At 43.0% G+C, this 15,496-nt stretch overlaps 1 protein-coding gene across 1 annotated transcript in view; it reads left to right on the top strand.

Moving 5' to 3' along the window:
- gmds (GDP-mannose 4,6-dehydratase) overlaps positions 1 to 15,496 on the top strand; it is a 170,805-nt gene that overhangs the window by 15,193 nt on the left and 140,116 nt on the right. The window contains exon 5 of the mRNA XM_061739035.1: positions 8,683 to 8,810. Within this exon, the coding sequence (XP_061595019.1) occupies positions 8,683 to 8,810 (128 nt within the window). The remainder of the gene's footprint in view (positions 1 to 8,682; positions 8,811 to 15,496) is intronic.

Raw genomic sequence — 15,496 nt, 5'->3', positions numbered from 1 at the left:
GCTGGAGCTGGAGCTGGAGCAGAAAACTGGAGCTGGAGCCGGAGCAGAAAACTGGAGCTGGAGCTGGAGCTGGAGCAGAAAGCTGGAGCTGGAGCAGAAAACTGGAGCTGGAGCCGGAGCTGGAGCTGGAGCTGGAGCAGAAAACTGGAGCTGGAGCCGGAGCTGGAGCTGGAGCAGAAAACTGGAGCTGGAGCCGGAGCTGGAGCCAGAGCTGGAGCCGGAGCTGGAGCTGGAGCCGGAGCTGGAGCTGGAGCAGAAAACTGGAGCTGGAGCTGGAACTGGTAGCAGCAGGGAGGGAAGATAGGTGGGTGCAGAGCGGCCAGATCCTCCTGCTGGAGTCTGGGAGATGGAGGGGGGGTCTGCTGCTCCTCAACCCTCCCAGAGATGATGGGGGGGGGGTCATGGCATCAGCCTGGCTCCAGGAAGAAAACAAGGACCCCGTCGTCATGGTTACCCATCATAACAGACCTTTAAGAAGCTCCACAAAGTTCCAGGAGACGAATTGAAGCTGCAGAGCATTACCGTTCGGGGGGGGGGGGGGGGGCTGTCTGAGCACAACCGAAACACTGATGATGTCATCACAATGTCATTGTGATGTCATCACGTCTTCCCTCCATCCCTCCGTCTTCCCTCCATTCCTCCGTCTTCCCTCCATTCCTCTCCTCTCCTCCGTCAGTTCCTCCCTGTCAGGTCAGGTGTGAGCCGACGCTCGACCTGCTGGAAGAAACTCAAGTATGTTGGTGTTGGACTCGCCAGGAGGGAGTTGAGACGCCGGCGCTGGCAGACGCTGTTAGGGGTGGACCTGCAGCCAGCAGAAATTTAGAAATGTCCAGAAAAAAGTCAAAATGTTGTGAAAAAAGTCGAATCACGTATCGTGACGTTTCTGTATTTCGAAATTTTGTGGTCTCAACATTTCGACTTTTTTCTCAACATTTCGACTTTTTTTCTTTTCTAGAAATTAAACAACTAAAATTAAATTAGACGCGGTCGTCACGTGATCCCGCTGCACCAATAGGACGTTACTAGTAAACACAATACCAGCTACAGTTTGTCTCCTCCACCACACGTATCCTGACGTTTTTGTAACGTGAAATTTCGTGGCACGATATATCGTTACACCCGTATCGGATAAAGATGATGTGAGACGAGTCGGAGGTGAAGGTCCACCTCAGAACTCGAACCTCGAACCTCGAACCTCAGACTTGAGACCTGACAGGGAGTGCAGGGAAGTGAAGGGTTACATTCCTCCACGAAGACGTTCCAATCCCCGCGGCCGCCTCTCAAAGGAGGGGATTATGGGATTTGCAGTTCTGGTCCACTTCCAGAACAGGTGTGTGAGTTTACCTCATCTGTGTTGAGGTAACCAGAGCGTTGCCACGGCAACCAGAGCGTTTCCACGGCAACACGGTGGCAATCAGAGCCGGGCTTTGACTTTTCCTTTTTCTACCTTGAAAATGTGGCCAGTTGAGACAAGACAGGAATCAACCCGACGTCTGCAAAACACTCGGAACGAACAAGAAGAAGATTTTATTTCCAACATGCATGTTTAAAAAAAAAAGTAAAAAAAATAGAGTACAAATGGTATATAAATAAAGTTTAATATGTACTGTACATGTACATATATGTAAAACAGCTGACAAATTTAAGTTTGCAAATTTTCTCCAAAACCCATAATGTCGACAAACGTTCTGCACCGATTCTCCCGTTCAGATCCAATTCCTCGGGCCGTGGGGCTGATCTCCGCTATTTGAAATCCTCGTATAATAATAATAACTAGACAATTTCCTTGCATAAATTTTGAGAGTGCCACGGCGGGCTGCTGCCCATTTGTGTACATTATTTGATTTTGAAAGCAATAAAGGTGAATGACTCACATTTCGGCCAATCAGACGAAGGGTCGGGGCTAATTTGCACCAATTAAGGTCAAGGACTAAATACCGAGTCCGATGACACCACCCATGACTCTCTATGTCAAACCATTCAAAAGATATTTGACTATAACCGGCCAATCAGAAGAAGGGGCTAATTTGTATATATAATATACAAATATATATACAAATAAATAATGTATATATATATATATATATATATATATACATATATATCCCATGAACCGATTCCCAGCAAGACTGGTTATCGTCTAAGGTCAAAAGGTCAGGGGTCAGATTTCTCCTTTTTCCAGGGTAAAGTATATGAAGTCTGTACTGACTGGGTCATGTGACCAGTTCTGGGTCAGTCTAATCAGTCAACAGCTGAGCTCTGGTTGCCCCGGCAACAAGAACCTCGGCTACAGGAACATTCCGGGTTGGCTGTGAGAAAACCCCAGATTTTGCCTTGTGACAAGTTCTCAAATAACTCAGATTTGTGAGAAAACCGTAGCTCCTAGCAGAAAAACAAAGACATCGTGAGAGACACAGAACCCAGCAGATTCTGAGAATCTTAATTTTATTCAGATATTCCTTAAAATGTGTTAGTGGAGACCGAGGCATGGATTCCCGCCGCTTTAGCCTCCCCGTTTAAATTTTGTGCATACCTTGCCTGTCAAAGTCACATTTTATGAATCCCAACATCTATGCTACATTCTGACCAGAAATTATCTTTCTAGCTTTCACGGTTCGTCCGTGAGCTCGAGTTACAAATAAAAATTAAGGTAATTTTTTTACTGTCCCTCCCACTCTAAAAAATTAGAGCTCCACTCTAAATTTGACAAAAAGTGATTTCCAGTCCTCGCTTGAGTGCTCATATCTTGAAAAGTGTACATTTTAGGAAAAAACTGTTTGGGGTTTGAAGAGAGAAGAGAAGTTTTCCTCCGTTTTGAAGTTTGAATGACATTTCTACTGTAAGTATGAGAAAGATACGTGACTCAGAAAAAAGGTAAATTTTGTCTTTTTTTCCCATCCGCTTTGAATGGGGCCATACAAATACATGGGAAAATGAGTTCCCCATTAGTTTGGAAATTTGGAAATGTTTTTGCACTTCGTGCAAAAACTATTTGTGCCATCGCTCTGAAAATCCACAGGACTGTAGTTAAATTCAGGGCCTACAACTTTCTAAATTGGTTCAAAATTTTTTGAGTAACGGTGTGTGAGTGGTGAGGCCCCAAAGTTCTCCCAATGCATTCCGTATGGCGCTAAAAGCGCAGGTTTTTGCACGTTGCGCAAAAACCTGCACGCCAATCGCTAATAAAAGTCATAGCACACGATTTCCGCTTAAGGCGCACGTTTCTACATTTTTACTTTTCGCATTTTCTCAAAGCTGCGGGACTAGTTACGCGCCGAAGTTTGTCCGAAATGAATAATAAACGCGCAGGATAACAATAGTGCCTCTGGCTGCGCCAAGAGGCACTCCTCCTCCATTGCTATTGCATAGCTATGGAGGAGGCGTGCCACTTGGCGCGATATTTTTTCTGTGCCATAATTTCTGTGCCCCAAAGGATTATAGCATAGCATCTCTGTTAGTAACAGAGGTCTGCACAATATCAACATGTATAAAACACATGAAATAAAAATAAACTGCCTGCATATATAGAATAAAAATGCTTCTTGAATAAAATAAAACAAATATCCCTTTCCTGCATAACAATTAAATTAAAATACACTGTAATTAATACAATGTAGACAGTAACAGGCAGACTTTTCCACTGAGGTTGACAGTTGTGAAAATAACAAAACATTTGTACAAATCTCAAATAAAACATTCAAGTCAATTTGTCACAAAATAAGCTATATCAAAATCATATTTTTTTTTTTGTAATAATCGATATAAACAATATTGTCTCGTACCATATCGCGTTTGAAAATATATCGATATATATTAAAATCTCGATATATCGCCCAGCCCTACCGTCACACCAACGCAGAGCCGACGGCGATTTAACGCAGAACCATAATTCAGGTGAAGCTGCAGTCTGTCTGCGCTGATACTGACACACCGGGTTGGAGAGGATTTGGTCATGATGTTTAACCCGTGTTTTGTGATTAATAAGCACGGGTTTTAATTATTTTGCATTGGATCAATGTAGCAAATAAAATCGTTGGGACCATCCAGCCCCTCAACATCAGATACTGTTTCACGTGATCAGTTCAGGTAAAAACGGAAGTCAAACCAGCAAAAATGTCAGTTTACTGGATGAAATATATTAATTCCTGATAAATAAGTGTTAGTGACAGCTCTGCTCCTGTAGGTATGTGAATGAGTGAACGTTTGTGTGAACATGAAAGTACAATCCTCATTGAGGTTCTTGCTTCAGGAATCCCGGTCTGTGATTGGACGACGCCTCGGCGTCAACGCTGCTCATTTAAATAAAGTTCAAATTTTTCAACTTCAAATTGACGCGACGCCTCCGCTGCCTCTGCTGCTCCGCCGTTTCTCCACGCGTGTTTTCATAGACACTGAGGCCGCGTTCAGACTGCCAGCCAATATCCGATTTTTAGCCCATCCAGATTGAAACTGGATGAATCTTTTGAACTCTGAACAGTCCCAAACCGCATGAGATCCCATTTTTGCAAACCAGATGGAAACCCCCTCCGGGAGGAAGTTTCATATCCGATCATGATCGCATTTGGGCAGATGCGTGTCAGTCTGAACATCCAAACACTCCGATCGGTTTTCACTGTCCATGACGTCACTCCACGGGACGTTGTTGTCGCAATTACATGACTTCACACACAATACACGCGCTGGGTGACGCCTCCGCTCCGACGTCGTTGCTACGGCAACCCGTCAGATCAGTCAATGATGTGGCCCAGTCTGAACAGAGACAGATCCGATATGGACACTTGCTAAAAACAGTGTGGACAGTCAGCCCTGAAGCTCGGGTATGAGAAGGAATCAGATCTGAATCAATTCAATTCAATTCAATTCATTTCAATTTTATTTATATAGCGTCTTATACAACAGAGTTGTCTCTAGACGCTTCCCAGACCCATACCCAGAACATGACCCCCGAGCAGTTATTACATAAACAATGGCAGGTAAAAACTCCCCCAGTGGGAGAAAAACCTTAAGCCAAACAGTGGCAAGAAAAACTCCCCTTTAGGAGGGAAGAAACCTGGACCAGGACCTGGACCATCAGGGGGGACCCTCCTGCCGAGGGCCACACTGGTGGGTCAGGGACGGCAACAGCACAGCAGGCAGGTGGAAGCAGCAACGGGATGACCAGGGGTGGGGACCGCAGGCCAGCACACAGCTCCCGAAGCTCCGGCCCAATCAGCAAGTCCCAGGTTGGGGTGCAGGGTCAGGAAAAGACTTGTGCTCCGTAATGCAAGCTACAAGCCACCCACGACCACCTGCAGGTTCCGGTGTCCGGCAAAGGATGCTGCAACATGGACAAAAGAGAGAAAAGGGAGGAGAAGGGGGAGCCAGCACAAGAAACTACAGGAGCGACTCTGACACACTAAAGTTTACACTACCTAGAGATTTACCAACACCAGCTAGAATCAGATTTGCCTGCAGCCTGAACGCGGCCTGAGCGGCAGCGGCCGCCTCTGACGCCTGTGACGCTTTAGCGTGAACGCCGGGTCAGAACCTGCAGAACAGAAACAGAAAAGAATCTACTCGGTAGTTGGAATGAGTGAGTCAGTGACGTCTGGGTCGTCTCCTCCTCGCTAGCGGCGGCGCTAACAGCAGGGCTTGTTGAGTAACCGGGCCCCCCCCCCCCTGGACCCCCCGGCTGACAGCTCCTGTCCCCGTCCTGTCTGGCCCCAGAACCGGGTCTGGGGGACGGGGGGGGACGTCTCCATCCACCTCTCATCACCCCCCCCTCTCCGGCCCAGACGTGCCAGCACAGTCGTTACGTCTTTCCTGCTTCACCCGGGCAGCAGACCAGAACCAGAACCAGAACCAGAACCAGGGGGGAGGGGGGGCAGATATATGAGGGAGGGGGAGAGAGAGAGTGTCAGGTTCTGGTTCTGGCTGGTTCTGCTGTCTGCTCAGTTTTCACGGCCCGTGGTTTTATTGGACTTTCCGCCGGGCCCTGGGCGAGAGGTTAAACGGCCACCGCCGGGCCAGAACCTCCAGCCCCCCCCCTCACCCCCCCCCACACCACCACGGCCAGGAAAGGAAACACATTAGCACCCGGGCCGCTAACAGAGCCGGCTTTGTCCGGGGCCGGCCGGGCCGGGCCGGTCCTTCACCCCCACCGGGCCGACCCGGCCGAGGTGTGAGCTTTACGAGGACCCACAGGTGTCTGGACCGGGTCGGGGGGGGGCTGGTGGGTCGGGTCGGCCCGGGGGGGGGGAGAACTTTACTGCCCTCCGTCCCTCCAACACCTTCCTAGGAACCGGGCCGAGTTCAGACGACCCGAGTTTCACCTTCCACTTTCCTGGACCTGCAAACCAAATAGAATTTGAATGGAATTGAAATCTTTATTTCGAGCATAAAATAATTACAATAACAAAAAACTATTTACTCAAAACGTCTGAAAAAGAAAACAAATAAACATTCGTTAAACAAAATCAAAAAGAAATAAACCTTCAGGCCCGAAAAGGAGTAGGAGGAAGTAAAAACTTATGAGGTCCTAACGCTTGTTTCTATTTCAATTTTACTCGAATACAACATAGAAAAATAAAAATAAAAATATATAACAGCAAGCTTTACTTTATCAAAAAAATATACTTTTTATTACATTATTACAAATATAAAAATATTACAGTTCAATTCAATTAAATTTTATTTATATAGCGTCTAATACAACAGTTGTCTCTAGACGCTTTCCAGAGATCCAGAACATGAACATAAACCCCCGAGCAATTATTACATAAACAATGGCAGGTAAAAACTCCCCTAGTGGGAGAAAAACCTTAAGCCAAACAGTGGCAAGAAAAACTCCCCTTTAGGAGGAAGAAACCTGGACCAGGACCTGGATCATAAGCAGCAACGGGATGACCAGAGGGGGGGGGGCGGGGACGGCAGAACGCAGCTCCCGAGGCTCCGGCCTGCAAACATGCACAAAAGAGAAAAAAGGGGGGCCGGCACAAGAAACTACAGGAACGATGGACAAAAACGATAGCTATGAGATATTTATAATAAATAAAAATGGTAATGGAGAAGAGAGGAAGGGAAGAGGAGAGGAGAAGAAGGGTGAGAGGCACCGCCCAGCGGATCATGTCGGTCCCCCCTGCAGCATAAGCCTATAGCAGCATATCTACCACCAAGCTATATTTGAGACTAACTATTATAGTCTTGTTCTATAGCTGCAACTATGACTACTGACTCTAACACACTAGAGTTTACACTAACTAGAGATTTACCAACACCAGCTAGAGGTTTACTAAACACTAACTATAGGCTTTACTAAACAGAAAGGTTTTAAGTTTAGTTTTAAAGGTGGAGGTGGTGTCAGCCTCCTTAACCCAGATTGGAAGTTGGTTCCATTGTAATGGTGCCTGATTTTTGTACGTTTTTTTTGTACGTTTTTTCGTGCGTTTTTTCGTACGTTTTTTTTCATACGTTTCTTTCGTACGTTTTTTTTCGTACGTTTTTTCGTACATTTTTTCGATGCGTTTTTTCATACGTTTTTTCGTACGATTTTTCGTGCGTTTTTTCGTACATTTTTTCGATGCGTTTTTTCATACGTTTTTTCGTACGATTTTTCGTGCGTTTTTTCGTACGATTTTTCGTGCATTTTTTCGTACATTTTTCCGTACGTTTTTTCGTACGTTTTTTCGTAGGTTTTTTTTTTTGTACGTTTTTTTCATACATTTTTTTCGTGCGTTTTTTCGTGTTTTTTTTTCGTAAGTTTTTTTTCGTACGTTTTTTCGTGCGTTTTTTCATACATTTTTTCGTGCGTTTTTTTCTTACGTTTTTTCGTGCGTTTTTTCATACGTTTTTTCATACGTTTTTTCGTGCATTTTTTCGTACGTTTTTTCGTAAGTTTTTTCGTAAGTTTTTTTTCGTACATTTTTTCGTATGTTTTTTCGTACGTTTTTTCGTGCGATTTTTCGTGCATTTTTTCGTACGTTTTGGATCATGTCGGTCCCCCCCTGCAGCATAGGCCTATAGCAGCATATCTACCACCAAGCTATATTTGAGACTAACTATTATAGTCTTGTTCTATAGCTGCAACTATGACTACTGACTCTAACACACTAGAGTTTACACTACCTAGAGATTTACCAACACCAGCTAGAGGTTTACTAAACACTAACTATAGGCTTTACTAAACAGAAAGGTTTTAAGTTTAGTTTTAAAGGTGGAGGTGGTGTCAGCCTCCTTAACCCAGATTGGAAGTTGGTTCCATAGTAGTGGTGCCTGATAGCAGAACGCCCGCCCTCCAAATCTACATTTAGATACTCTAGGAACTACGAGTAAACCTGCACTCTGAGAACGGAGAGCTCTGCCAGGAACATAAGGCACTATCAGGTCTTGTAAATAATGCGGCCCGAACCGTAACGTGCACCCAAGTGTGTTAAATATCAAAATGTTTGTCTCCATCATGCGACAACACGCATTACTTTTCTCAGTCTAAAGCGTTACCGTGGCAACGATAGACGCCAAAAAGCGCGCCCCTCCTTCATCTGATTGGTCGATATTTCATAGTTCCTACTTTCTGCTATAACTTTTGAATGGTTTGACATAGAAAGTCGTGGGTGGTGTAATTTCTGATATGCTTATAGGGACGATGGCCGTGAGTGCGAGGACCCGTCATCTTTAATAGTTGATGTTGTTGTTGTTGTTGTTCAGGCTCCAACTTCGTGACGAGGAAGATCAGCCGCTCGGTGGCGAAGATTCACCTGGGCCAACTGGAATCCTTCAGCCTGGGGAACCTGGACTCCATGAGGGACTGGGGCCACGCCCGGGACTACGTGGAGGTAAGCTAATGCTAATGCTAACGCTAACTAGCTCCTGGGGCCACGCCCGGGACTACGTGGAGGTAAATGCTAACGCTAACTAGCTGCTGGGGCAGTAAACTGCAGTCCACTGCTGTAAACTGCGCGGCAATTTTACGTATGAGTATGAGTACGAGTAGTTCTGCCCGGTATCGGACCGATACCCGTCCCTACTTTATACCCAATATGAACCCCCCCCCCCCAGACCCCCCTGACGGCCCGTCCCTGACGTGGGGTCACTCATGCACGCTCACGCACACGGGCCAGAGACGTGCACGCTCACGTGCACGCTGCTGCTCCAGCCAGTTTTCCCAGATCGTCTTCTTCCTCTGATTCTCTGCCAGGATGGGGGGGTGGGGGGGGGGTTCATGCTGGGAGGCCCCAGACTGCACTCTGGTTTCTCACCACCACCACCATGTCCCAGTTACCCCCCCCCCCCCCCCCCCCCCACCAGACCCCACGTCTGCCCCAAACCCACATATCACAACTAAAAACTGTAAAAGGGAAAAAGGTTATTGTCATCACTTTTACAAATTCTACAGCAACAACTGCCCACTCCTTCAGCCTCCACGAGCGTCTGCAGCTCTGGTTCTGACTCACCCCCATGCTGCATTTATGCAGTTTATGCTGTTAATGCTGTTAATGCTGGGGTTTGTACAACCTGGCAACATCCAGGTACTTTTGCTTTGATTTTTGTTTGAAATACTTTATTATCTATTTATTCAGTCACATCACACGACAAACATTATCAACACAAACATCAACACAAACATCAACACAAACATTATCAACACAAACATCAACACAAACATTATCAACACAAACATCAACACAAACATCAACACAAACATCAACACAAACATCAACACAAACATTATCAACACAAACATCATCAACACAAACATCATCAACACAAACATCATCAACACAAACATCATCAACACAAACATCATCAACACAAACATCATCAACACAAACATTATCAACACAAACATCATCAACACAAACATTATCAACACAAACATCAACACAAACATCAACACAAACATTATCAACAAAAACATCAACACAAACATTATCAACACAAACATTATCAACAAAAACATCAACACAAACATTATCAACACAAACATTATCAACAAAAACATCATCAACACAAACATCATCAACACAAACATCATCAACACAAACATCTTCAACACAAACATCATCAACACAAACATCTTCAACACAAACATCATCAACACAAACATCAACACAATAGTGAGTTTAAGGCAGAAACTAGTGCTGATATTATATTATATTATTATGATTTTAACGCCTGTCCTACATACCAAAATAAACTAACCAGAATTCTTTCAATATAAAAAACAAATCAGAGAAGAACAGCAACAAACGAAAACAAATAAATATTAACATTTGTAGCTTTCAAAGATTCTCTACAAATATTTTCTTTGTAAACTGAAAATGAGCTGCACGTTGGTAAATCTAGGTTAGTTTAACATTAGTTTAACTCCCACAACAGATAAATAAACGTCTCCTTTTAGTCTCTTTTCCAGCTTTTTGTACAACAAATTTACAAACATCACGCACATTATATTTTGACTCATGTATTGAGAAAAACCGTTGTACACAGACCGGGAGTAACTTTAATTTAGCTTTATATAGAAAAAAATAATAATAATTTAGCTTTATACATTATTTGCATTATTTTATAATGAACCAAATCATTAAATTTCATAACATGGGATTTTATGCTGAAAACTCAGAGCTGAATCTGATTTGGTTCCCGGAGCTGCGGTTTTCCCCGTTTAGCAGCTTAAATTTAGCAGCAGCTTTTATTCTGGGCTCTAAAGTGCTGGTTCTGCTGGAGCTGCTCTATTTCTGCTGCTCCGACCGCCTGACGGGTTGATTTAAATCTGAGCTGCTTTTCCTGGTTTTTACTAAATATTTAGGCGAAATTATTAACAAAAAAGTTTCCATGATTTCAATTCAATTGAATTCAAATCACTTCATTTATCCCCTAGGGTTAATTTAAAAGGCCTGACAGCAGCTTAAGGACACACAAACAAACACACAATTGCACATAACAGATTTTCAACGTTTAAAATACGTGTGTTTTAAAGTGCTTTTAGCTTTCTGGGGTCTAAAAAAAAGAAAAGTGGAATCGTACACAATAAACTAACTAATTCTTTATTTGCTTTAATCTGCTCCATTCTGCTCCGAACGTTTTTGGCTGTTTTGTTGTGAAGCTTCATTTTTATTAATGATATGATATTTTATTCTTATGGCTTGAAATTGACTACACATTAATGATTTGTGGTTTTAACGTAGTGTGATTTGGTCTGGTTTTTCATTATTTGGGCTGGTTTTTCATTATTTGGGCCGGTTTTTCATTATTTGGTCTGGTTTTTCATTATTTGGGCTGGTTTTTCATTATTTGGGCTGGTTTTTCATTATTTGGTCTGGTTTTTCATCACGTTTGGGCTGAAACTGTCAGATCTGGCAACCTGGACCTTCAACGTGTGTGACTGTTTTTGGTCTTTAATTTAGTTTTAAAATGTTATTCAAACGTCTTAAATGTAACTTGGTGTAACTTGTGTGTGTGGCCCCCCCGGGGCCCCCGCCCGTGGTGGGAGGCCCCGGGCCCCTCCGCCCCCCCCCCGGCCCCCCCCTCCACACGGCCCTGCAGGTGTCAGCCTCCACTCGGTCCCCCCGCCCCCCCCGGGCCCCTGGGTGTCCACACGGCCCCGGGCCCCCCGGGGGCCCCCCCTCCACGCGGCCCTGCAGGTGTCAGCTCCCACTCGTTATTTAATGGTTACAGATGAGGCTCATTAACCAATCAGAGAGCAGATCAGGCCCAATCAGAGATGATTGATGAGGGGGGGGTTGATGTGTGTGTGTGTGTGTGTGTGTGTGTGTGTGTGTGTGTGTGTGTGTGTGTGTGTGTGTGTGTGTGTGTGTGTGTAGGGGGGGTCCATCCATCCATCACCCCCCCACCTGGGAACCAGGACCAGACTCTGGAGTCCTGAGGAGTATCTGCCCCCCCCGATCCCCCTGTAGCCCCCCCCCCCCCAGAGCAGCTCCGTGGTGTCATGTCACGTTTTATTGGTGGAGGCTGGACTTGTTTGGGGGGGGGGGGGGGGGGCTACAGGAACATGTTGAGGGTTAGGTGCTGTTTCCTCCATCAGCTGATTATCCACAGCAACAGATTAATCACTGGACTACTACTTAAAACCACAACAACAACAGATATATTACAAAGAGTAATAAACATTATTATTACATCATAATAATAATAACAATAATTATAATAACAATAATACAAATAATGATTATAATTATTATTATAATTATAATAACAATGACAATAATTATAATAATAACAATACTACTACTACTACTACTACTAATAATAATAATAATAATAATACAAATAATGATTATAAATATTATTGTAACAACAATTATGATAATGATAATAATAATATTAATAATAATAATAATAATAATAATTATTATTATTATTATTATTATTATTATTATTATTATTATTATTATTATTATTATTATTATTATTATTAATAATAATAATAATACTTATTATTATTATAGTAATACTAATGATAACTAATTATTAATAATAACAACTATAATAATAATAACAAAAATAACAAAAATAATAATAATAATAATAATAATAATAACTAACTAGAAAATTTCCTCGCATAAATTTCGAGAGTGCCACGGCGGGCTGCTGCACATTTGTGTACATTTTACAAGCAATAAAGGTGAAGGACTCAATACAACCCATGACTCTCTATGTCAAACCATTCAAAAGTTATTGGACAATAACATATCGGCCAAGCAGAAGAAGGGGCGGGGCTAATTTAAACCAATGAGCTTCAGCTTCAGCATTCATTCATTCATTCATTACCAGCTTCATTCATTAATTAATTAATTCATTCATTACCAGCTTCAGCATTCATTCATTCAATAATTCATTATCAGCTTCAGCATTCATTCATTCATTACCAGCTTCAGCATTCATTCATTCATCCATTCATTACCAGCTTCATCATTCATTCATTCATTCATTACCAGCTTCATTCATTCATTCATTCATTACCAGCTTCAGCATTAATTCATGCATTCATTCATTACCAGCTTCAGCATTCATCCATTCATTACCAGCTTCAGCATTCATTCATTCATTCATTCATTCATTCATTCATTCATTCATTCATTCATTCATTCATTCATTACCAGCTTCAGCATTCATTCATTCATTCATTACCAGCTTCAGCATTCATTCATTCATTCATTACCAGCTTCAGCATTCATTCATTCATTCATTCATTCATTCATTCATTCATTACCAGCTTCAGCATTCATTCATCCATTCATTCATTCATTCATTACCAGCTTCAGCATTCATTCATTCATTCATTCATTTATTACCAGCTTCAGCATTCATTCATTCATTCATTAGCAGCATTCATTCATTCATTAATATATATATACGGTATATATACATGTGTGTGTGTGTGTGTGTATGTATGTATGTATGTATGTATGTATGTATGTATGTATGTATGTATGTATGTATGTATGTATGTAATAATTCATATATATATATACCATGAACCTGTTCCCAGCAGGAGTGCTGATCATCTAAGGTCAAAAGGTCAGGGTTCAGATTTCTCCATTTTCCAGGTAAAGTATATGAAGTCTGTACTGACTGGGTCATGTGACCAGTTCTGGGTCAGCCTAATCAGTCAACAGCTGTGCTCTGGTTGGTAGGGGCAACAACAACCTGGAAATGAGGAAGGTTCCGGACTGGCTGTGAGAAAACCCCAGCTTTCCTCAAATAACTCTGATTTGTGAGAAAACCATAGCTCCTAGCAGAAAAACAAAGACATCGTGAGGGAGACAGAACCCGGCAGATTCTGACAATCTTAATTTTATTCAGATATTCCTTAAAATGTGTTAGTAACGGCAGTTCGAAAACAAAAATGAGATTTTTTTGAAGAAAACTTTTTTTTACATTGCAGTCAATGGAGACAGAGGCAGGAATTGGCGTGTCTGTTGTCCCCCCCGTTCAAATTTTGTGCACACCACGCCTGTCAAAGTCACATTATTTGAATCTCAACATCTATGTCTACATTCTGACCAAAAGTTATCTTTCTAGCTTTTACGGTTTGCCCGTAAGCTCGAGTTACAAATAAAAATTATGTTCATTTTTTGAATGTTTCCTCACTCTGATCAATTAGAACCTCCACTCTAGATTTGACAAAAAAGTGATTTCCAGTCCTCGCTTGAGCGCTCATATCTTGAAAAGTGTACATTTTAGGAAAAAACTGTTTCAGGTTTGGAGAGAGAAGAGAAGTTTTCCTCCGTTTTGAAGTTTGAATGACAGTTCTACATGCAAGTATGAGAAAGATAAGTGACTAAGATAAGTGAAAGATTAGTGACGCCATACAAGTACATGGGAAAATAGTTCCCCATTAGTTTGGAAATTTGGAAATGTTTTTGCACTTCATGCAAAAACTATTTGTGCCATCGCTCTGAAAATCCACAGGACTGTAGTTAAATTCAGGGCCTACAACTTTCTAAATTGGTTCATAATTCTTCGAGTAACGGTGTGCGAGTGGTGAGGCCCCAAAGATCTCCCAATGCATTCCGGATGGCGCTAAAAGCGCACGTTTGTGCACGTTGCGCAAAAACGTGCACCCCAATCGCTTATAAAAGTAATAGCACACGATTCCCGATTAAGGCGCACGTTTCTACGTTTTTACTTTTCGCGTTTTCTCAAAGCTGTAGGAGGAGTAGCCAACCGAAATCTGTCCGGAAAATGAATAATAATAATAAACCTGCAGAATAACATTAGTGCCTCTGGCTTCCCCAGAGGCATTCCTCCTCCTTGCTATTGCATAGCTTTGGAGGAGTCGTGCCTCTGGCTGGAAGCCGTGGCACTAATAACAATAATAATAATGTAGCTCACAGAAGTCTTTAACACGCTGATGAAAAGGTTGGACTGAGCTCCAGCATCAGGCAGCTACAGGTGCAACAATCCCCAAGTACCCATCATGCATCACTCAGGTCCAGTGTGTGTGTGTGTGTGTGTGTGTGTGTGTGTGTGTGTGTGTGGGGGGGGGGTTAATATACACAGCTGTCGAAGAACTAAAATAGGAGCTAATAGGGAGAAGTGGGTGTGGGCAAAGCAGACACACACACACACACACACACACACACACACACACACACACACACACACACACACACACACACACACACACACCACCGTCGTAGATCATGGAGACGGGGACGAACGAGCATGCTGTCATGTTGACATGAGAGCAGGATGACAGCAGATGTGGGAGTGTGTGTGTATATGTATACAGGGCCGCCGCAAGGGGTGTGCGAACCGTGCGACCGCACGGGGCCTCGCGCTATGGGCCGTTTTTGGAAAAAAAGAAAAAAAAAGAATTCCGTTTTTTCCCTTATAAATATCAACAGTCACGTTCCATTACAGACCTAAATGTGTACTAGTCTGTGCATATCAATAAATATATGTGTCTGTTGTTCAATACAACTGATCAGACCAAGCGCAGACACAAGCTGCTCTGATCCAGACGGTGGAGTTGGAACAAACTGTCACACAATGT

The sequence above is a fragment of the Cololabis saira genome, chromosome 13 (assembly GCF_033807715.1).
Source record: "Cololabis saira isolate AMF1-May2022 chromosome 13, fColSai1.1, whole genome shotgun sequence".
NCBI classification, from domain to species: Eukaryota; Metazoa; Chordata; class Actinopteri; order Beloniformes; family Belonidae; genus Cololabis; species Cololabis saira.
This window is presented reverse-complemented; position numbering and strand designations above follow the sequence as displayed.